At 44.4% G+C, this 21,237-nt stretch overlaps 7 protein-coding genes across 11 annotated transcripts in view; 6 read left to right on the top strand and 1 right to left on the bottom strand.

Moving 5' to 3' along the window:
• LOC115765809 (tyrosine-protein kinase Abl) overlaps positions 1–5,040 on the top strand; it is a 46,256-nt gene extending 41,216 nt beyond the window's left edge. For 2 of the 5 annotated variants that reach the window (XM_030709526.1, XM_030709525.1), the window contains 2 exons: positions 3–79; positions 1,218–5,040. In XM_030709526.1, the coding sequence (XP_030565386.1) occupies positions 3–79; positions 1,218–3,895 (2,755 nt within the window). In that variant the 3' untranslated portion in view covers positions 3,896–5,040. Of the gene's footprint in view, positions 1–2; positions 308–1,217 lie in introns of all 5 variants that reach the window. The other 3 variants (XM_030709531.1, XM_030709528.1, XM_030709527.1) reach the window with 2 other exon arrangements.
• Positions 5,041–6,109: 1,069 nt separating this feature from the next.
• LOC115765829 (protein Mo25) lies at positions 6,110–8,004 on the top strand. The gene is made up of 2 exons (XM_030709553.1): positions 6,110–6,168; positions 6,312–8,004. Exon 2 carries the CDS (start codon positions 6,488–6,490, stop codon positions 7,505–7,507), a length of 1,020 nt encoding a protein of 339 aa, XP_030565413.1. The 5' UTR covers positions 6,110–6,168; positions 6,312–6,487; the 3' UTR covers positions 7,508–8,004.
• A 1,083-nt stretch (positions 8,005–9,087) lies between these two features.
• On the top strand, positions 9,088–10,357 carry LOC115765828. Its single transcript, XM_030709552.1, has 2 exons — positions 9,088–10,099; positions 10,175–10,357. The coding sequence occupies exons 1-2, from the start codon at positions 9,168–9,170 to the stop codon at positions 10,266–10,268; spliced, it is 1,026 nt and encodes a 341-aa protein (XP_030565412.1). The 5' UTR covers positions 9,088–9,167; the 3' UTR covers positions 10,269–10,357.
• Positions 10,358–10,860: 503 nt separating this feature from the next.
• LOC115765827 (prostaglandin E synthase 2) lies at positions 10,861–12,332 on the top strand. The gene is made up of 3 exons (XM_030709551.1): positions 10,861–11,688; positions 11,745–12,151; positions 12,212–12,332. The coding sequence occupies exons 1-3, from the start codon at positions 10,940–10,942 to the stop codon at positions 12,301–12,303; spliced, it is 1,248 nt and encodes a 415-aa protein (XP_030565411.1). The 5' UTR covers positions 10,861–10,939; the 3' UTR covers positions 12,304–12,332.
• Positions 12,333–12,486: 154 nt separating this feature from the next.
• Positions 12,487–13,432, top strand: LOC115765830 (proteasome subunit beta type-1). Its single transcript, XM_030709554.1, has 2 exons — positions 12,487–12,656; positions 12,715–13,432. Exons 1-2 carry the CDS (start codon positions 12,568–12,570, stop codon positions 13,331–13,333), a joined length of 708 nt encoding a protein of 235 aa, XP_030565414.1. The 5' UTR covers positions 12,487–12,567; the 3' UTR covers positions 13,334–13,432.
• Positions 13,433–14,062: 630 nt separating this feature from the next.
• Positions 14,063–15,585, top strand: LOC115765803 (ADP-ribose pyrophosphatase, mitochondrial). The gene is made up of 2 exons (XM_030709507.1): positions 14,063–14,599; positions 14,664–15,585. The coding sequence occupies exons 1-2, from the start codon at positions 14,094–14,096 to the stop codon at positions 15,076–15,078; spliced, it is 921 nt and encodes a 306-aa protein (XP_030565367.1). The 5' UTR covers positions 14,063–14,093; the 3' UTR covers positions 15,079–15,585.
• On the bottom strand, positions 15,363–21,172 carry LOC115765802 (importin-4). Its single transcript, XM_030709506.1, has 8 exons — positions 20,860–21,172; positions 19,827–19,999; positions 19,046–19,764; positions 18,576–18,979; positions 17,645–17,754; positions 16,448–17,585; positions 16,158–16,375; positions 15,363–16,094 (listed from the first exon to the last, which is right to left on the bottom strand). The coding sequence occupies exons 1-8, from the start codon at positions 20,923–20,925 to the stop codon at positions 15,668–15,670; spliced, it is 3,255 nt and encodes a 1,084-aa protein (XP_030565366.1). The 5' UTR covers positions 20,926–21,172; the 3' UTR covers positions 15,363–15,667.
• Positions 21,173–21,237: the final 65 nt, after the last annotated feature.

Genomic DNA, 21,237 nt, shown 5'->3' with positions numbered 1-21,237 from the left:
AGCCTGCTCTCTAGCAGTCGGGACTCGACATATCGCGAGGAGGATGCACGCAACTTTATCGATGAGCTCAACACGAATGGTAGTAGTAGAAACTTCCACTTCAACTCCAACAACATTTTAAGCCAGACCCTATGTAGAAATTTTAAAACCCAAATTCCAACCCAGACACAAATACGTACACAACAACAACAACAACAAAAACAACTGTTATTACAACCAGTACAACAACAACAACAACAACAACAAACGTATTCGATTAAAAAATCATCCTCCTGCAGTAGTTTCCTTTACGACATCCTATTTCGAGGTATTTGTCAATGGCGTAAGAATTCCTATTTACAATTTATGTTTCGTTTTAATTGGTTTGTGTTGCACAAAGGAAAATCATTTCAAAATATTGTATATGGTATTCTTGTTTATTCTTGTTTATGTGATTTCATGAATCCTTTTCTAAATTTTATGTTTTTCTGTATTTCTTATCATTTTTTAAAAGCTTTTATATTTTATTTTTGGAGCATCTACTAGTGGAATCTATGTACTCACAAAAATAGCGCTAAATAAAAGCAACTAGGAGATATTTTCCAAACAAGATTTCAATAGACATTGATATAGATGCATTTCCGTCTGTCTAAAAGAGCTAGAGCTACTCTTAAAATATTCCAAAATCTAACTTTCAAGCTAACTTTATTTGTCTGCGAATAACATCCGTTGCGTCTCGCCCTTCTATGCGAATTTCATAACTGTAAATGACATCAGTTGTGCTGCAATTGCCTTCTATCTTACCGTTATCTCGCCCTTCTATGCGATTTTCATAAATTCAAGTAATAGTTTGTAGAGAACAATCTCTGTCGTGCCTTTTTGTGATGATACCATAGTAAATACCCAAAATATATTTTTTTTTTTCTTTTGTTACCTTTCTCATAACTATATTCATTTAGCTTTTGGTGTTTTATTTTTAAGTATACGATTAAGTTTCTTAGTTTGTAAATTGAATTTAATTTTTGCTTTATGTTTTTGCTGGTTTCTTTGATTATTTTTATTTGGTTTGTAGAGTGCCTTTAACTTTTGTTTGGTGTTGACAAATATTGAGCAAAAATGGGTTTGTCGCCACGACCACGACTCCAGCTCCCAAGCTAATCCAATACCTAGATCCCCAGCACGCGCATGATTTTGACATGTTAAGCTCTGGTGTTTAATGGAGATATTTGTGCTTTTAGGTCTCACGCGCGACATCAACAATTTGACGCAGCGCTATGACTCGGAAACGGATCCGGCTGCGGATCCCGATACAGATGCCACCGGCGACAGCCTGGAGCAGAGCCTGACAGCAGCCGCCACGCCGCCCAACAAGATGCAGCATTCGCTGCATGGCGGCGTCTCGGCTGGCATTGGACCGCGCTCCTCGCAGCAGCACAGCTCCTTCAAGCGGCCCGTGATGGGCAATCGTGGCCTGGAGACGCGCCAGAGCAAACGCTCCCAGCAACATCCGGCTGCCGCCCGGGAACCACTGACGCCAGGCAATGGCAGTATCACGACCAATGGCAATGGCGGAACACCCGTGCTGCCCGCTCATCCCATCACCGTGGGCGCTCTGGAGGTGATGAATGTGAAGCGTGTCGTCAATCGGTATGGCACTTTGCCGAAGGTGGCGCGCATTGGCGCCTTCCTGGACAGCCTGGAGGACAGCAGCAGCAGCAATAGCAGCAGCAGCAACACGGAGACATCGGCTAATGGCCATGCCACGCCGCCAACACGCGCACCGCCCACTGTGCCCGTGGCCAGCAAGCAGCAGCAGGCGCAGCCAGCGCAGCCACAGCAGATGATCAGAAGCAACTCGTCGGGCGGCGTGACCATGCAGAACAATGCAGCCGCCAGTCTCAATAAGCTGCAGCGACATCGCACCACCACGGAGGGCACCATGATGACCTTCTCATCGTTTCGCGCCGCCGGCAGCAGCAGTAATTCGCCAAAACGTGGCGGCGGCGGCATTGCTCAGCCGGCGCTGGCCAATCTGGAGTTTCCGCCGCCGCCGCTGGAGGAATTCGAGGCACTGCCGCCACCACCGCCGCCGCCAGCGCCCGAGAGCGCCGTCCAGGCCATACAACAGCATCTGCATGCGCAGCACAGCAGCAGCAACGATGTCAGCAATACGGCACCCAGTGTCGAGGAGGCCAGTTCCCGTTTCGGTGTCTCGCTGCGTAAACGTGAGCCATCGACGGACTCGTGCAGTTCGCTGGGCACGCCGCCCGAGGCGCCACCACCAGCAGCAGCAGCCCAGCCAGCTGAGAAGAGTCTGAATCTCAAAGAGAAGCTCATCACGGAGATTAAGTCGGCGGGCAAGCCGGCCGAAACAACCGTTGGCTATGCCAATGGCAGTGCACCGCCGGCCGCGGTTGTTGATCCCGTCGCACAGCTTGTCACCGAGCTAGCCGAGAGCATGAATCTGCCCAAGCAGACGAAGCTGACCAATGGGAACTGCAATAATAGCAGCAACAGCAACGGCAGCAACAACAACAACTTCAAGGCGCAGCTGAAGAAAGTGGAGCCGAAGAAACTGAATGCGCCCATGCCAAAGGCCGAGCAGCCCTCAAATATAATTGACTTTAAGGCGCATCTGCGCAAAGTGGACAAGGAGCAGCCACAGCAGCCGCCGCAACAGGTGCAACAGCCTTCGCAACAGCCACAACAACAACATTCGCCCAATGCCAATTGCAGCATGCGCAAGGATGAAACCGGAAATGGCAAAAAGTTAGCTGCAAATCAAAAGACTGAAATCAAAATCGATGTGAACAACTCGAATGCGGATGCGGATGCCGCCAGCGCCGGCTACGGCGAAACTGGCACCGTGACAGACGCTGGCAAGCGGCGCAGCACAGGTAGTATTAATAGCTTAAAGAAACTTTGGGAGCAGCCGCCGCCGGTAGCCAGCGGCGACTATGCGAGCACCTCAATCCCACAAGCGGCACAGACCGCCCAATTGTCACCCAAATATGGCCTAAAGGCAGCCCAGACCGTTGTCAATGCCAAACTGTTTGGCATTAAACCGCCGCCGGCGGGACCGCCACCACCGCCCCCAATTAGCAGCACTCCATGCACAACCACAACAGCACAGTCCCAGCCAGCCGCAGCAGCAGCAGCAGCCGCAGCAGTTGCCACAAAATTAGCTGCAACAAGTCCCACAACAACAGCAATAAAAACATCTCTTTCAACGCAAATCTTCACAGATGCCGAGGGCAGCAGCAGCGAGGAGCAGACAGCAGCCGACCAGCAGGCGGAGCACATGACGCAATCGCTCTATGGCAGCGAGCAGCTACAGTACCAATCCAACTCCAACTCCAATTCACCCTCATCCGCCGCCAATCCGCAGCAGCAGCAGCAGCCAACAAGCCAAAGCAATGCCAACAACAAGCTGAACAGCGGGGGAGCGGGCCAGACTAAGCCCGCGGTGCCGCACAAGCCCACCAAGTTGACTATATATGCCACGCCCATTGCCAAAATAGCCGGCATTGGCGTGGGCGTGGGCAGCGGTGGCGGCGTCGGCGGCGGGGCTGATAACAGCCTCATCAATTCAACGCAAATCTCAAGGGAGAGCATACTGGAGCTGGTCACGCTGCTGGAGGGTTCACTCAAGCATCCAGTGAATGCCATTTCGGCCTCGCAGTGGCTGCAGCTCAGCGACAAGCTGAACATATTGCAGAACTCGTGCGTGGTGTTTGCGGAAAATGAATCGATGCCGCCGCACTCGAAATTCCATTTTCGTGAGCTGGTGACGCGCGTCGAGACGCAATCGCAGCATCTGCGCACCGCGGGCAGCAAAAATGTGCAGGACAACGAGCGACTGGTGGGCGAGGTGGGCCAGTCCCTCAAGCAGATATCGAATGCCCTGCACAGGTAAATGATAAGAACGGGGATGGACGCACAGCGGAGCGGTGCGGCCGACAACAACGGCGCCGCCATTTGGCTGGACGCCGAGGGCAATTTTATCAAGCGCAAGCAACCACAGTGATACGATATATATGTACACACGTATATATATATAGCCACATTGCTCCCACCATCCCCCATCTTCCGGAGAGGCCCACGGAAACACACACAACGAACTGGAACTGACAAATGGATTGAACTAAAGGAAGACCTAACTGCAAGGCCCAGCGAAGAGGCGCAGGCGGCAACAGACAAAAGAACAACAACAACAAAAAGAAACTACAACTATTATTAATTATTAATAACTAAATATATATATATATATACATATACTATATATAGTAGTTGGTAGCATGTAGTACCGACTACCGTAGTATTTAGTAGCCGTAGCGATTATACATACATCTAGTCATATATCCGATGCATCCGCTTATATCGTGACAGGGAGACAGGGAAAGAGAGAGAGAAAGTGAAGGAGAATAATAGAGAGAGGGAGAGAGAGAGAGAGAGCGCGAGTGAGTGGGCTTCAAAACTGAGTTGCAAAGCAAATTTCTTCTATATAGGCATTTTCCGACTAAACGCCGTCTTCTATTTTTTTAATTCTAAATTATATATATATATATATACACAAAAAAAATGCCACTTCACACACAACTTTTTCCACTATCATCCTTTTTTTCAATCAAGCTAAAGCTTCGTTTTTATAAACATTGAAAGACATAGAAGTGCATATGGATTGCAGTTTGAGTGCATGAATTAATGAATGAAATATATATTCATAGAATATCTCAATAAATTAGTAATTATACTGCACACACACACACACACGCATATATATATACATACATTTTACATATATATATATATTTACTAGTCGGTAAAAGTGTTTTTAGTATACCTATACAAGATACATATATATATATAAATATATAATTGAATACGTGCGTACATTATATGTAATACGATTGCCCGTTCTAAATCGAAAACTCAATTTACAACGTTTAGACTTTTCTTCGTGTTTTAGTACTCGTAATACCTACATAAATACATCAAAATGCAAAATGATCTATGTGTACTACTTGGCATAAATTATAAACAGTAGCAAAGCCCAAAGATATTATTATTAACGACTACTCGAAAGATTTATATTTATATATATATGTATATGTATTTGTTAGTTGCAAAGACTAAATGAACTTATTTTTTAGTTTATGTTGAACAATGCAAGGTAAAAAAAAAACAAAAAACAAATTAAATTGGTGGCAAATGCTTTTTAGATACATACTTATACACAACAACAAATTGTAATTATCTGATATTTTATGGATTTTAAAACTACTTTTATACGTAAAAACAAACACACACACAACTCACACGACAAAAAAAAACCAAATAAATATTCATTTCATATACATAGCTGCGGATCAACATTAGGGCGGGTCATATATAAAGTTGACATACATATTAATATGGATGTGCATAACAAAAATATATATATATTTCACATTTATCCAAAATATCTATCCCCCAATAACAGACAAAAGACAATGTGCATTCAAAACATATATTTATATATAAATATATATATATATATATAAATACTATATTTCTGTAACTTCTATAACATCTGTGCGTTTGAATGCGCTTAGAGCATATATATTATTTAAAAATGAAAGGATGCAAAATACTTCATGGAGAAATAAAATGATATTTAAAACTAAATGCGTTGAGTTGTATAAGTTTTAAGAGCGCAAAACAAATATCTCTTTTTTGTCTCCATATGGAAATAGTTGATAAATTCATATTCCAATTCAAGTTGTCAATTTGTTAGCAATTTAATTTACTTAAGATTTCACAGTGGAAGCTTTGATTTAAATGTAAAAATCCCGCCCTATCGATAGTTTCGTAATACTCAACTTGTATGCATCGATAAATTCTTATCGATATGACTATTTCACAGCACTAGCCCGAAGCTGAACTTGCTTATTTGCGCCGTTTGCGATAGTGTTGTAGTGCAGCCCTCTAATTAGTGACATTGACGCAGCCCTTTCGCTGCTGTTGAATTTAAATTTCAACCTTACTGGACCTCTCGACAGAACGTGAATATATAGATATAAACAACTTACATTATATTAGACTAAAAATGTTATCACTTTTGATTTTGTGCTTGTGTCATAAAACAAACAATGGTATATCTTGGCTTGTATAAAATAATGCTCGCTGTGAATAACATAACCGCAAATGGTAATGTTATTGTCGCTGTTATGTTAAATAACATTTCTGTTTGGCATTCGTTCTTTTTTTTCATAAAGAAAAGAAGAAGAGATAGAGGAAAAAAGACGAACTAATATATAATAATAGAATATTATTTATACTGTGATATATAGCCAAGCATTGTTTTGTGTATGCAAACCAGTAATTGGACAAACGAATCAGCAGTAAACCAAGCACCAGCAGCAAACCAATTGCGACAACAACAGCAGCACCAGCAGCAGCAGCAACAGCAGCAACAACAAGAGGAAAGTCAGCCAGCAACAGCAGCAGAAGCAAAAGCAGCATTAAAATGCCACTGTTTGGTAAATCACAGAAGACGCCTGCCGAATTGGTCAAGTCGCTGAAGGAGGCGATAAACGCACTGGAGTCGGGTGATCGGAAGGTGGAGAAGGCGCAGGAGGATGTTAGCAAAAATCTGGTATCTATCAAGAATATGCTGTACGGCAGCAGCGATGCGGAACCGCCAGCGGACTATGTGGTTGCCCAGCTGTCGCAGGAGCTGTATAACAGTAATTTACTGTTACTGCTAATACAGAATCTGCATCGCATCGATTTTGAGGGTAAGAAGCATGTGGCGCTCATATTTAATAATGTGCTGCGCCGGCAGATTGGCACCCGTTCGCCCACAGTGGAATATATATGCACGAAACCGGAAATATTATTTACACTGATGGCCGGCTATGAGGATGCGCATCCGGAGATAGCCCTCAATTCGGGCACAATGCTGCGCGAATGCGCACGCTACGAGGCGCTGGCCAAGATCATGCTGCATTCGGATGAGTTCTTTAAGTTCTTTCGGTATGTGGAAGTGTCAACATTTGACATCGCCTCCGATGCCTTCTCCACGTTCAAGGAGCTGCTGACACGCCACAAGCTCTTGTGCGCCGAATTTCTGGACGCCAACTATGACAAGTTCTTTGCCCAGCATTATCAGCGATTGTTGAACTCGGAGAACTATGTGACACGACGCCAGAGTCTGAAGCTGCTCGGTGAACTGCTGCTGGACAGGCACAATTTCACCGTTATGACGCGATATATATCGGAGCCAGAGAACCTGAAGCTGATGATGAACATGCTCAAGGAGCGATCGCGCAACATACAGTTCGAGGCGTTTCATGTCTTCAAAGTGTTTGTCGCGAATCCGAACAAACCGAAACCGATACTGGACATCCTGCTGCGCAATCAAACGAAACTGGTCGACTTTCTGACCAGCTTCCATACGGATCGATCCGAGGACGAGCAGTTCAACGATGAGAAGGCCTATCTGATCAAGCAGATAAGGGAGCTGAAGCCGCTGCCCGAGGCTTAGTTGGCAGCGGCAGCGAGAACGAGAACAAGAACGAGAACATTTTGGCCTTGGCTGTATGGCAGGATGACGATAGCGAAGACGAAAGCAGGACAACAGACAAACGACAACAACAGCACATACATTCGCAATATGTGTGCGTGTGTGTGTGTGTGCAGGGCGTGGGTTAACCTTAACCGCAACCAAATGCAAATGCAATTCCAATACACACACACACACACACGCACGCACGCACATTTGTGGACAAAAGACGATGACGATAACCGATGACGGATGACCGATAACCGATGACTGATGACGGATGACGACAGCACTTGTGAGTAACTAAACAATAATTTAGACAAAGCAAACAACAAAATGATAACGATAAATAACGATAAAGCAAAATACATAAGTAGTAACAAACAAGTACACACATTATATTATGTATGTAATAGCGTAAAGGAGTAAATGCAGCCGCAGCATGTTGCGAATTTAACTAAACAAGAAAACAACAAAAAGAAGAAACTCACTCACACACACACACACACTACTTGAATATACTTTCTTCTTTCATATTGCATATTCGCTCCGGCTTCCGTCTAGTTCGCTTTTGAAATTGTTCCGAGTTCGGTTTGTTGTTGTGGTTCCAGTTCGCGATCCTCGTGCGCCTGTAGACGTATATAGACCTATGTATGTACACCTCTACCTACCTATAACTACTGTTACTATTACTTTGCGTAAACGGTATATTATTATTATTTCCACTACTTTTTTTTTCGTGTATTTCTTTTGCCTATTTAAATAGTTGTTGTATTGAAATTGAAGCGTTTGTGAAACGTTATATCCAGGACAATGAAGATAATATGAGTTTTGACTTACAATTTAGACATTAAACATTTCAAATGTGCGCCGAAATTAACAATTGCGGTAAATTATTATTATTAAATACGTATGAAGGAAAAACCAATTGTAATTTCACCTAAAAACTTCATTCAGAATACTGCATAATAATTATAGTTATAATTGAAAAAAACATTCAAAACACACACACACACGCACACATACACACTCCACACCAAAACACACACCCACACACACCTACACACTAAACATCCATACGTACATAGTAAAAAGAAAAGGGAAGTAAAACAACAACATTACGAGCAGCATAATAAATATATTATTATAATTTATATTATTCCCAAAATTAAAGATAACAGCCAAACAAAAAAAAAAATTCCATCATATGTGTCATGCTGATTGGAAAACGGGCGCAGGAGGGCGGGGCCGCAACTGTTAAGGCATGCTGCCGCAGACGTTCAAAGCTCCTGAGTCATGTGCAAGTGCGAGGGCTGCACAAATTCTTGCAAGTTTGTGCATGTTTCTTAACACGTGTTTTCTTATGTGAAGCATACGCGTATGCAATAGTATTACAGTTAGTAATGCAAAACGATAGTACATCACTAAAAGGCATTCCTTACATAAATGTAGATAATATTTGTATATTGTTGGAGCTTGCTTATGATAAATAGTTAGGGAACTAATATGCCCAGAAGTAAAGGGTATTAAGGCATTAAAGTAGGCATGACATATTTGTGCAGCCCTGGTTACCGATCAGCTGTCTTAAAATTTCGGCGCCTAAAAATCAATCACAGCGAAAGCAACAATTGTATTTAACAAAATGCACAAAAGATTTCGGAAATCAGCCGATCAAACAATTATTGGAGATGGCAGCAGCAGCAGCGACAATGCTAGTGGAAATCATCAAAGGATCAGATCACTCGTGCGTAGGAAATATGTGCGGCAGAAGCGTACAAAAACGGACGAGTTCGATATTTCCGATACAAGCAGCGAGGAGGACCCTAATAGTCAAGATCGTTTGGACCAGGAGAACCGAAAGTGGGCTGCCAATCTTAAGAGATACAGCAGCGACCACAAGCCGCAGCCATTGACACCACAAAATAAGTTCCAGCCCTTGTCGCTGTCCGTAAGTGTCAAATCCCCGTCTCCAACATTACCAACTAATTCATTTGATATGGCCAACTGTTCCACGAGCATTCCTGGCGATGCTCCAGCCAGCTGCCGAGCAGCTTGGCACAGCTTCAGGCAGACACTTACGGCATTAAAACGGGATCGTCAGGGCGTGCTTCGGGCATCGACAAGCAATCAGGAAGCTATGAATGAATCGCTGCTGGAGTGCACGCTAAACACATCCATAGAGGCTAATCTGGAGACCATGATTGACACGCAGCAAATGCCGAACAGCTGCAGAAAAGTGGCCAAAAAGAAGCAGCGCTGCATCAAAGGTGGCCATTTATATGAATTCAAGCGAATGATGTTGAGGGAGCGCATGGATCGCCGGAGTCTAGCGCACAACCAGCGGCTGGGCATTAGCTCGGGACAACGCGTGCGTGTGCTGAGCATAAGCGAATCCTTTGGCTGTCACATGGCACGCGTACAGAACGAAGCGGAGGATAAAGGCATATTTAACATAATACTCTCGCCCAGCATGGCGCCGAGCGTGGGCGCCACGCTAGAGCTTTACTTCGACCTGAAGCCGGAGACAGCGCTGCAGCTGCCAAATAAGGAGCTCGTTTACGTACAGCCAAATAAGTTAGTTTTATTATAAGTACACTCAAACTTAGGACTAATTAGGGATTACTTTGTAAATGCATTGGTATAAAGTAGCAATGCAGCTAGCGCCGCTTTTTCTTCTCCAGCTTACGTATTTTGTGCAGACGTCGCGCCACATTGCCGCTGCCCGGCGCAGGCTCATCGCTAAGCCGTGCCTCATCCTCGATCGTGTCCTGGGAATCGCTGCCACTCATCAGAACTGCAGCGGTTATGCAAACGAACTGAAATATGGCGCCAACGAAGAGTCCGTAGCGTACTAGTAGGCCAAAGAAATCCTCCTCGCCGTATTTATCCAGATTAGCAGCAGCTACACCTATATTATCAGTAGACATATTTCTTGTGTAAAAACTCAATATTGACTTTGTTTATGGTTTTGTGTATGCGGCGCACACAGGGTGATGCATGCCCAGACAGCTGAGGCGATTGTCACAAATAGAAGAAGCAGGGAGTTGCAATTATGTTGTGACATTTGCAAAAACATGTATGCAGTGCACACAGGGTGATGCGTGTACAAACAGCTGAGGCGATTGTTACAAAGAGAAGAAGCTAGAAATAGCTTGTTGCGGCTATTGATTTCAATAGGTTCTAAACAAATCGTTTTTTATTAACGTACTTAAAAACCAACACAAATATGCAATTTTGCATTATGCCATTTGTAAAACCTTTTTAATGCGCACCACACAGGGTGAAGCGTGCACAAACAGCTGAGGCGATTGTCACAAATAGAAGAGGAAGCAGAAATTTTCTTGTTGCGACGGATGACTTTAGTCGGTTTTGCATAATTCGTTTTAATTTAAGTAACTTAAAGCTGACACAAGTATGTCGTGCTTCCGTTTGGCCACTGCACTTACTGCCGCGCGTCCGCTGCCCCTGACCAGCCAAAACCTGCGACTTTTTGCGAGAAAATCACAGGAATTTACATATGCTCGGCGCCAGTTCTCGAAGGCCTTAAATGAGAGCAACATTGTCAAAAACACCAAACCCGCCGGCACACTGAAGCTGACATTGTTGGGCGCGTGTATTGGCGCCGTCGCTGGATCCACCTACACAATTTACTCGAGGATTAGCGACAAGGATTCGCACAAGGAGCACGAGCGCACGCCGCCAAAAGTCATCGGATCGCTGCCAGCCGGCGTTCGCATAACAAAGCGCTATATTAATCCTAAGGATACCTCAGGGCTGGACATAGTGCTCTTTCAGTTCCAGACATGTCCATTTTGTTGCAAAGTTCGTGCCTATCTGGACTACATGGGCGTATCCTACTCGGTGGTGGAAGTTGACGCTGTGCTGCGCCAGGATATCCGCTGGTCATCGGTTAAGAAGGTGCCCATGGTGCTGATACGTCAGCAGGATGGCCAATATGTACAGATGACGGACTCCAGTGCCATCATTTCACTGGTGGCCAGCAGTCTGCACGATAAGCGTACCGATGTGGGTGACTTGGCGCAGTTCTACCCGCATGTTTCCTTCTTTGATGACGATGGCAAGAAGCGGCAGGATATATTGAACAAATACTTCCTCATGTACCAGGATCGCACACCAAAGAACATGACCAAAGAAATTGAAGAGTAAGTGCAGGCTCTGTTCTAGTTCTTGAATCAATTGATAATAAGTGCGTTTGTAGAAACGAGCGCAAATGGAGGACCTGGGCCGACAATCATCTAGTGCATCTCATATCTCCAAATTGCTACCAGACGCTTGGCGAGGCGCTGGAGACATTTGAGTGGTTCTCACAGGCAGGCGAATGGGATGTCTATTTCCCCAAGTGGGAGCGCAACCTGATGGTCTACGGCGGTGCGACAGCCATGTGGGTCATAGCCAAGATATTGAAGCGACGACACGAGCTCACCGACGATGTTCGATCTCATATGTATGATGCTCTGGGCAAGTGGACGGCGGAGCTTAAGAAACGAAACACGAAGTTCATGGGCGGCAAGCAGCCGGGACTATCGGATCTGTCAGTGTTTGGCGTGCTGAGCAGCATGGAAGGTTGTCAGACATTCAAGGACAGCCTACAGAATACAAACATTGGTAACAACAATTTCTAAAGGCAAACATAAACCCCTTAAACTAATAATATGTAAATTATAGGCAAATGGTTTTACGATGTCAAGGAACTAGTGCAACAGAACCGCGGTGAGCTGCGTAGGGAGCGCATAGCGAGCGTGGAGGCCCTAGCTTAAATAAAATATGCACAACATTTACGCCCAAAGATTGTTCAAATTGTTTAAATAAATGCCCTACATTCATATGAATTCCGATCCAATAAGAACTATCGTTGTAATCGATTCAAACGATATTTGCTCGATTTGCATCGAGCTGCTTTGGAAAATATCGATATATCGTCCATATGTGAACATCTCTAATTGTGTGAAACGCCGCTAGACGAAACTTGCAAATCATTTCGGGCAGCCTTCTCATCTTGGAAATTTAACAAAAGCAAAAATATGAATTGTCTTGGTGTCGAACAATTCCCGGATTATAAAGTGCCCGGAGTGCAGCATGTGGACTTTTCCCCCTACGAGTCCAATGGCGGGTGAGTGTCCAAATGCGTGTTTTGTGAAAACTCAACCAACATACGAAATGCCTTGTAGCTCCATTGTTGCCATTGCTGGAGAAGACTTTGTGGTTATTGCCGCCGATACACGCTTGAGCAGTGGATACAGCATCCATTCGCGCGATCAGAGCAAACTCTTCAAGATGTCGCCGAAAACGGTATTGGGCTCTACTGGCTGCTGGTGCGACACCCTCTCGCTAACAGGGCTGGTCAAGGTGCGCATGCAGATGTACGAGCACACCCACATGAAAACCATGTCGACTGATGCGGTGGCACAAATGCTCTCGATTGTCATGTATAACCGCCGTTTCTTCCCATACTATGTGTCGAACATTTTGGCCGGTTTGGACAAGGATGGCAAGGGCGCCGTCTACTCATACGATCCCATTGGCCATTGCGAGCGCGCAACTTACCGTGCCGGCGGCACTGCGGGAGCCCTGCTGCAGCCAGTGTTGGACAACCAGATCGGCTACAAGAACCAAAACTTGCCCGCCGATCAATTGCCGCCACTCACCAAGGAGCGCGCGGTGGCTGTTGCCTCCGATACCTTCATATCGGCCGCTGAACGTGATATATACACCGGTGACTCGGTGCTAATAAATATCATCACCAAGGATGGTGTTGAGGAGCGAAAGCTGCAACTGCGCAAGGATTAAAAACACTAAGGTCAAGGGTTAAAAAAAAACTGCATTCACACATTATGTTCAACTTAAATTTGTTGTAACTCTATAAATAAAACAAATCTAAAAGATAAATTCAAAATAATGTCCTAAACGCTGCCTTGTCTAAGAAATATGTAAAGCGAGCTTGTATTATGTATCGTGTAATTGTTAACAAAAATAAGTTAAATGGATGCAAATAATGTTTAAAGGGACATTAACGTTTGCTGATGTATGTTTCATTTTGTACATTATATTACATATATACAAATTATTATATTAAGAAATTCTATAAACAATCTTATAAAGTACATTTTTCGGATAAAATGGAAGTATATATGTGTGTGAGCATACATACGTATACGATATTGTACACATCTTCATATACATGTATGTGTGTTTGCAGTAATGTTTTATACCAAATTCACACCAAATTTACTTCGTGTTGCGCTTAAAAGTTTAAAAGAAACGTTAATACGTTAAATACGCGATTCTCATGGAAGAGCCAGAGCCTGGAAGAGCCGTTTTAACATAGGTGGAGAAGGAGGAGGCGGCTTCAACAATGCCTTGCTTGCATGTGTGTACACACGCATACATGCATGCAAAACATAGGTGTGTGAGTATATGAATATGTTTTTATGTATGTATTTGTGTCTCTCTTTTTCTTGCCATACTGTGCAGCCCTGGCAAAACGGGCCATCAGCTGTTTAGCATTTAGTTTCTTCAGAGTGTGCGTATTGTTGCACATATTCGCCCAATGAAAAGTATATTGTTTATACCGGTACTTCTGTTGATTTGTCTACAAGTTTCCCTTATTTTCGCCAATAAGAAAATGCTGGCGGCAATTGTGAAGCCTGGTTTATTTCGGCATATAATGTGCCGCAACAATGTGTATCCACGCAGCAGTGTTCAGCGCTTTCCGGTGCCGGACGCTGTTGTGTTTTGGACAGTTAACTATGAGGAGTACTGCCCGCCCTGCTACACCGCCCCGCACATCGGAGGCCAGAGCTGGGCGGATGCGCCGTTGCCAAATGAGGCGAATGTGCCGCACTGGAACCACAATGACGGTCTGGTTAATCGCGTTTCCTTCCATGGTGAATATCAGATTAAAGATGGCCTGCCGCAAAATCCAATTGGACGCACTGGACTCTGTGGCCGCGGCTTGTTGGGACGCTGGGGTCCCAATCATGCGGCGGATCCAATAGTCACGCGCTGGAAACGGAATGAAAAGGGTGAAATTGTGCGCCACAAAGATAGCGGCAAGTACGTGCAGGTTAAGTGACGATATCAAAGGCACCTCTCTAACTTTTGGCTTGGCATCTTAAAGAAACATTCTTCAGATGGTGGCCATACAGCGCTCGGACAACAAACTGTGGGCAATTCCTGGCGGCATGGTTGATCCCGGCGAGAACGTAAGCGTCACATTGAAACGCGAATTTACCGAGGAGGCGCTCAATTTCGACGACAAGGGCCACATGGTGGAGGAGTTCTTCAAGCAGGGCGGCGTGCATGTGTACAGCGGCTACGTGGACGATTTTCGTAACACGGACAATGCCTGGATGGAGACAACAGCTCTCAACTTCCATGATGAAGACGGCACCAAGGTTGGTCAGCTGCAGCTGGAGGCCGGCGATGACGCCACAAATGTGCGCTGGACCGATGTCAATGCGAATCTCAAATTGCACGCCAATCACGCCGATATTGTCGGCGAGGTGGTTGCCAAGCGGAATGCGCATTGGTAGCAACGGTTAACATAACTAATACCAGGTACTTATATATAATAATAGATATTAATAAGTTTTTACAACTGAAGAAGTAGCATTTTTCTGCCTTTGGGTCTCGTCACGAAAGAGAAGCTAATTCCATTAGGTGTGCACATTCTAGCCGAGTTGATATCTCGGCCAACTATGTCAGATAACTCCCCTTTAAAGATTTGGTCAGATTTAAAGATAATCCACCATCCACCTAGATATATGTAGCGAGTCTTAACTATCTAGCACCACCAGGAATAATTATTATTAAATGCTTTCACTGTTGTGTTAGTGTTTATTTTTCGTATATTTATTTCAGACTATTCGCTATTCATACATTCACGTTTTTGCGCAATAACAAGTTAAGACAATTGTCCTTTTCGCTAGGAAACCATTTAAAATATATATATTAATTTCTTTTTCTGAGTGCATTGGAATTCATCAAGCTTTGCTTGCGCTTTGTCGCCCGCAAGCATCTCCATTCTTTTAAAAAACAAATGTGACGGCATATATGTATGTGGATAACTGGGATAACTAATTGGTTACGTCCAAATGATTATCAATTTGAGGGTCTGTAGTTTTACAGAGTCTGGAGATAGTTGAAGACCTCTTGACTCGAGTTGGCCACGTTGTTGAACTGATCTGGATACTGTTCACGTATTTCCGCAAGGAAGGCAAGCGCGCTGATCTTGCTATCTCCGTCGGGCATTTGCTCCTTGTATAATACGTCTATGGTGATTTTCAGAATCTGTTCAAGGTAGTCAATAATAGTCGGACGTGCATGCATGTAAAGCACACGGAATGCTTTGTGCACCATGTCGTTCTCGTCCGTATCCTCGCGCAGTGGCAAATGCGAGAGTAAAACAGGCAACACCTGCGCCAAAGGCACAATATTATGATTGGTCACGATCAGACGGGAAACGGCACCGCAAATATTGTCCAGAGCTGGGGCATTTGTCTCCGAAGCAATGGCACCCGAAAGGGCTTGCAGAATGACCTGGAAGGAACTGATAAAAATGCAGATTCGTTAATATCTAAATGCGTGGCATCTCTTTTGTGGGGCCACTCACTCAAAAGATTTTTCCTCGGCGCACAAAACTAGCTCGCCCAGTCCGAAATAGCAATTCTGGCGCGCCTTTGGTTCGGGATCATTTACGCCCTCGACGAAAATGGGGCACAGAGTATCAAAATAGGTGACAACACAGTTGCCCAGCGATTGGAAAGAGTCGGCCAGAGCGCCATATACAAAAGTGCGCTGCTCGCTCAAATCATTTCGCTTGGCCTTGTTCTGCAAAGCAATCGAAAGGATATGTTAATTTGATTTCGATATGGATATATATTTGGATGATCCGCGACATACCAGCTTGTTTAAGTAGTACTGATAGACGCGTCCAAAGTACATGGAGAATACATCTGGTGCTAGGGCTTTGCCAAAGGCTGGCAACAGATTGCCAGCATTCTCCAAAAGCAATTCGTCAAATTCACTGTCCTCGGCATCATCCTCGTCACCGCCGCCGGTTGGCTCATTAAACTGGCAAGCCATTTTATTGTTAAGGACATCCTTGATGCAAGCAAAGATTAAGTCGGCAATTTCCTGCGTGGGCACCGCAGTGGTCTTCACTTCAATGAACAGTTCGCTCAGCATATCAAGCAAATGTATGACCACGCTCTGTTCCTCATCGTTGCGGATCATATGGGCGAATTTAGGCATGATAATCAAGCAGGCGCGCTTAACACCCTCACCATCGCCCATTTTGTGAAGTGCGATCACAAACGAGCAGATCGCCTCAACGGCCGACTTGCGTACATTTTCCTGGGGATGCTCAATCACCTTGTACACGTTCTCGAAAGATATCTGCAGATATGGAGCAAAGGCGCTGCCGGTGTTGACGGCAAATTCTTTGAGTGCGAGTATGGCCTCCTCCTTTTCATAGACAAAGTCATTCTCCACCTGATAACCATCATCATCATCGTCATCCTCGTCGTCTGTGTTATCCAGATCAATGTCATTTTCAGTGGCCGGCTCTTCGGGGAACAAATTGTTACCAGCAGCGTCATCCTCATTGGGAAGCATATCATCCGTAGATATAACCGATTCGATAAGGCGATCAATGATTTTGGGAAAGACCGTGGACATGCTCTCGTTAACCACAATGGACAGGGCACCCATTAGATTGTAGATCGCGCGTCTAAAGTCCGGATCATTGGGCCCCTCATCCAACATCATAAGGCAGTAGGCCATCGTATCATTGGCCAGCGGTATAAAGTTATCTTTGCCCACAACACGTGTTATGGAAGCCAGCGTATCGATAGCCTCGTTGCGCAGCTCCTTCATGTCTTCGGCGCATTCCTTAACCAAATAATTCTGCAGTATTTCAACAATTTTGGGAAAATATGGCATCAAATGCTCCTTAGCAGCCAAAGCTGTCGCCGAGATAGCCGACAGGGCCAGCACACGCAGATGCACCGAATTCTGGGGATCCAGCGTATCGAAAAGACTGCAAGAATATGAAATTAACAAGGAAACTTAAATGGCATCCAGTCATCTATATCTTACCGATTCATCAATAGAGGCAAATGTGGCACAATATCCTCTTCCAGATTCTGGCAGTACGTTTCCAAAGCGTAAAACATGCGATCAGTGTGCTTCGGTTCCGGATTGCCACTCTGCAAAATCGTGCAAATAAAAGATATAGCCGAATAAGCTTGATTACAGTCTACTTGTGTGCTGGGGTGTGAGAGCATGCTTCAAAATTAGTGCTGTCCATAAATACTTGCGTCCTTAATCTCTGATACCTGATGCTCAATTGATATTTTGAGTTTTACAACGCATGTAATTGGAATTAATATCAACTAACCCAAGCATCTTTCATATAAGGGAATAAGCACGCTGGCAAAGTGTTTGGAAATGAACTTTTCTATATCCTCAACTACAATATTAAGTTGCGGCAATACGAGAAACAATATGAACAAGTTACAACAGTTACTTATCTTCGGGTTGCCGAAGAGAAAATACCCTTGCAGACATAGGCTTAAAGACTTCAACATGAGACCGGATTTACATATGCGTATGAAAAGCAAACTTAAGAACCAAAAACCTATTTTGCATAAAAATATACAAAAAGAGCATACAATATCACTGATCAAAAATATATATACTACTCTATGGGAGCAGAGATTACATTACCCTCTGCAAGAGTACAAAAAACAATTCCACAACAGGCAAAACACATTTACAGTGAGATGAAGTGTTAAAAAAAATGGATTAATTGATTAAGAGCTAGGAATTTGAATTGAGAGAAAAGCACCCTGTATTTGGTGAGAACTGATTTTCGTTTAATTTGGAGCTGATTTATGTACTGAATGGTATCTTTGCCGGGTACGGGATTCGGCTCGTTGCCGTTTTGCTCAGCCTTTTGGACGCAGCACAAACAAAATAAGATAATTATCATGTAGATTATAATAGACATATGCCGCGGGTAGCTTACCTTCAGCTCAATCACCAGCTGCTGCAGAAAATCAAATAGCACGGGCAGAATCTGTGGTGCGAACTTCGATATTTCCGGCTGCAGATGCTCGGAAAACTGGCCCAGCGCAAAGAAGCTGGCAATGCGCACAATTGGCGAATTGTCGGCAATGCCGCTCTTGACGATATTCAACATGACTTCCAAATACTTGGAGCAAATGGCCTCCGAGCAGCCCTCGGCGATGACAGCAATGCAAAGGAAGGCAGCACGACGTCGCAAAGGATCCGGATTCTGCAATGCCGGCTCGAGCAGCTGCAGCAATGGCGGTATCAGTCGCTCCGCGGACATATTGATGGCCAGCAAATCGAGGGTTTGTGTGGCCGCCGTAACCGGGCTGTTGCTGCTCTCGCCCGTAAATAATTCATCTGCATACGGAAGAAAAGATACATATCATAAAAATTTCAATTAGAGCGTGCAGGACTTTTTCTTACCATCGTCCAGTTCCGTTTCGCAGCACATCATCTCAAATATGACGGATATTATGGGCTCGAGCAGCTTCTGTTTGACGATCGCCTTCTTCTTGATGCGCACCACACGCCCAATAAACGTGACCACCTGGACGCGTATGGAGTCATCGATTTGCTTATTGTTGGCCGTTTCGAGGCAGAATTCAATAAGAGGCTTCACATTGTTATTAAGCAGCTTTGGCACATACTCGGCAATGCTGTCAATGACATCGAAAACTATAGAGAACTCCTGCTCATCACCTTTCTGGGCAAAGGCAAAGACCGTCTTAATGATGAGCGGCAAAACCTTAAGCACAGTCTGCTCGGCGCTCGTGTGACCGCTCACGAACGGCATCAGATAGCTCATGCCCATGGTTATGTTGGCGACAGTGGGCGTGGCCAGATTACCCTTGGCCTCTGCGGACATAAGAACAGCGGCAAACATCTGGCAAATGGAGTCCATGTGACTGACAAATTGATCGGGAGCCGCATCGGTAAGAGTGGCAAATATCGAGGAGCCCAGCTCACTCTCCGTGGGATCATCCACACTGCAGCGGCTAAAGATGAAGTTCAACAGTTCCGTCAGCCACGAGTCTTTCTTCTCCTCCTCGTGACGCACCAAGGAGCCAATAAACTGGGCAATTGCATTCTTCACCGACTTCTCCTTTTCGGCAATCAATGCCTGCAGCATGCCGGTCTTAATGCTGCAAAGATTGCAATTTGAATCAACCCTATTTAGACGCTATAACGCGCTGCTGTTGCTTACCTTTCCTTCTGCTCGGCTGGGACCATTTGCCAGTTGCGCAGCTTCTGCAGCCGCTTGTTCAGCAGCACGGCGGCAAATTGGCGCACTTGCGGCTCCCGCTGTGACACCACAATCTGACATAGTGCCGGCAGCGTGTCCGGATTTTCGTAAGCCTTGCCCAGCTCATTGGTCGCCTAGCAACAAGAATATAAAAGATCAGACACATGTGATTTTACACATAAATTAATTAATAGCCGGCAAATATGTATATGTGTGTGTGTTTGTGTATGTATATGGATGTGCAAACAACGTGCTTTGAATCATAGACATTGCATATATAAACGCTAGAAAATGACGTCTGCAACCGACTGCGAACTACTCTGGAATTCTTTGTTTAGGGCGTTGTGGTCTGAAAACCAAGATTCAAAGGCTGTGAAATATCGATTTTGCTATTTTTAGGCAGTTTTGCCGCTACTTTTCGCTAATTTCAGAGATCCTTAGCAGGAAACTCATTTTTCCCGCCAAAGTGCGCCTGAGAAAGCCAATTCAACTATTTTAGCGATTTTTAACATTGAATTCAGCTACTTTCCGACAGTTAGCAACACTTATCCCTTGTAACCTGATTGGCAAATTTTCGTACATACATATTTGCGGGATTTGTCAGACACCTTTTTAGCGTGGAAATTCATATATATTCTAAGCGTGGTATATATTGTTTTCAAACATGCCAACGGCAATATACTATTTTTTACTCTGCGAACAGAGTATCAATATACAATATATATATATATATATGTGTGTAGGAATGTGTCTAGTATGAAAATGTGCACATGGTATAACGATTTCATATATGTACATATTTAAGCGAATAATAACTAAGGGAATTTTATCGCCAATTCCATTGTATACACACGTGCCAAGGTGCATAAAGTACTTTAAAAGCAAAATGGAGACAGTTGACATTTGGCAAATGGGCGCCTTTATAGGCGTCGGCATATTTTTTTCTGGTTAAAAGGAGTCGTTTGTGTGTGCAATTAATATGCCGGTAGCTTACCTGACGTATGCGTTCAGTGTCCGTACACAATAAGCCGGCGATGATTTGGTCCAACACAGCGTCCATTTTTTAATGCTGTTCAAAATCAATTGGCCTCGCACAGCAAAAATCCAAGGAGCACTTATTTAATATGCCGCCGAAGCACGAGCCCGAAACGACTGTTGGCGAATATTTGCGAAAAAGTGTGGTGTGGTGGGCTAGGGCTGAAAAGCACAACAGCACCACGTTTTCAAACTGACAGGGCTACAACAAATATATAATATATGCAGTTTTGATTTGTTTAAAGTCTGACAATATTCACACTCAATAGATATATTGTTAATTTTGGCATGTGATACATATATTGACCTGCCTACTTTGTTAAATAGCTTTAAATTA

The sequence above is a fragment of the Drosophila novamexicana genome, unplaced genomic scaffold (genome assembly GCF_003285875.2).
Source record: "Drosophila novamexicana strain 15010-1031.04,08,12 unplaced genomic scaffold, DnovRS2.1 tig00001058-arrow-arrow-pilon, whole genome shotgun sequence".
Lineage (NCBI taxonomy): Eukaryota > Metazoa > Arthropoda > Insecta > Diptera > Drosophilidae > Drosophila > Drosophila novamexicana.
The sequence above is the reverse complement of the archived record's forward strand: the minus strand, read 5'-3'. Positions and strand labels throughout refer to the sequence as shown.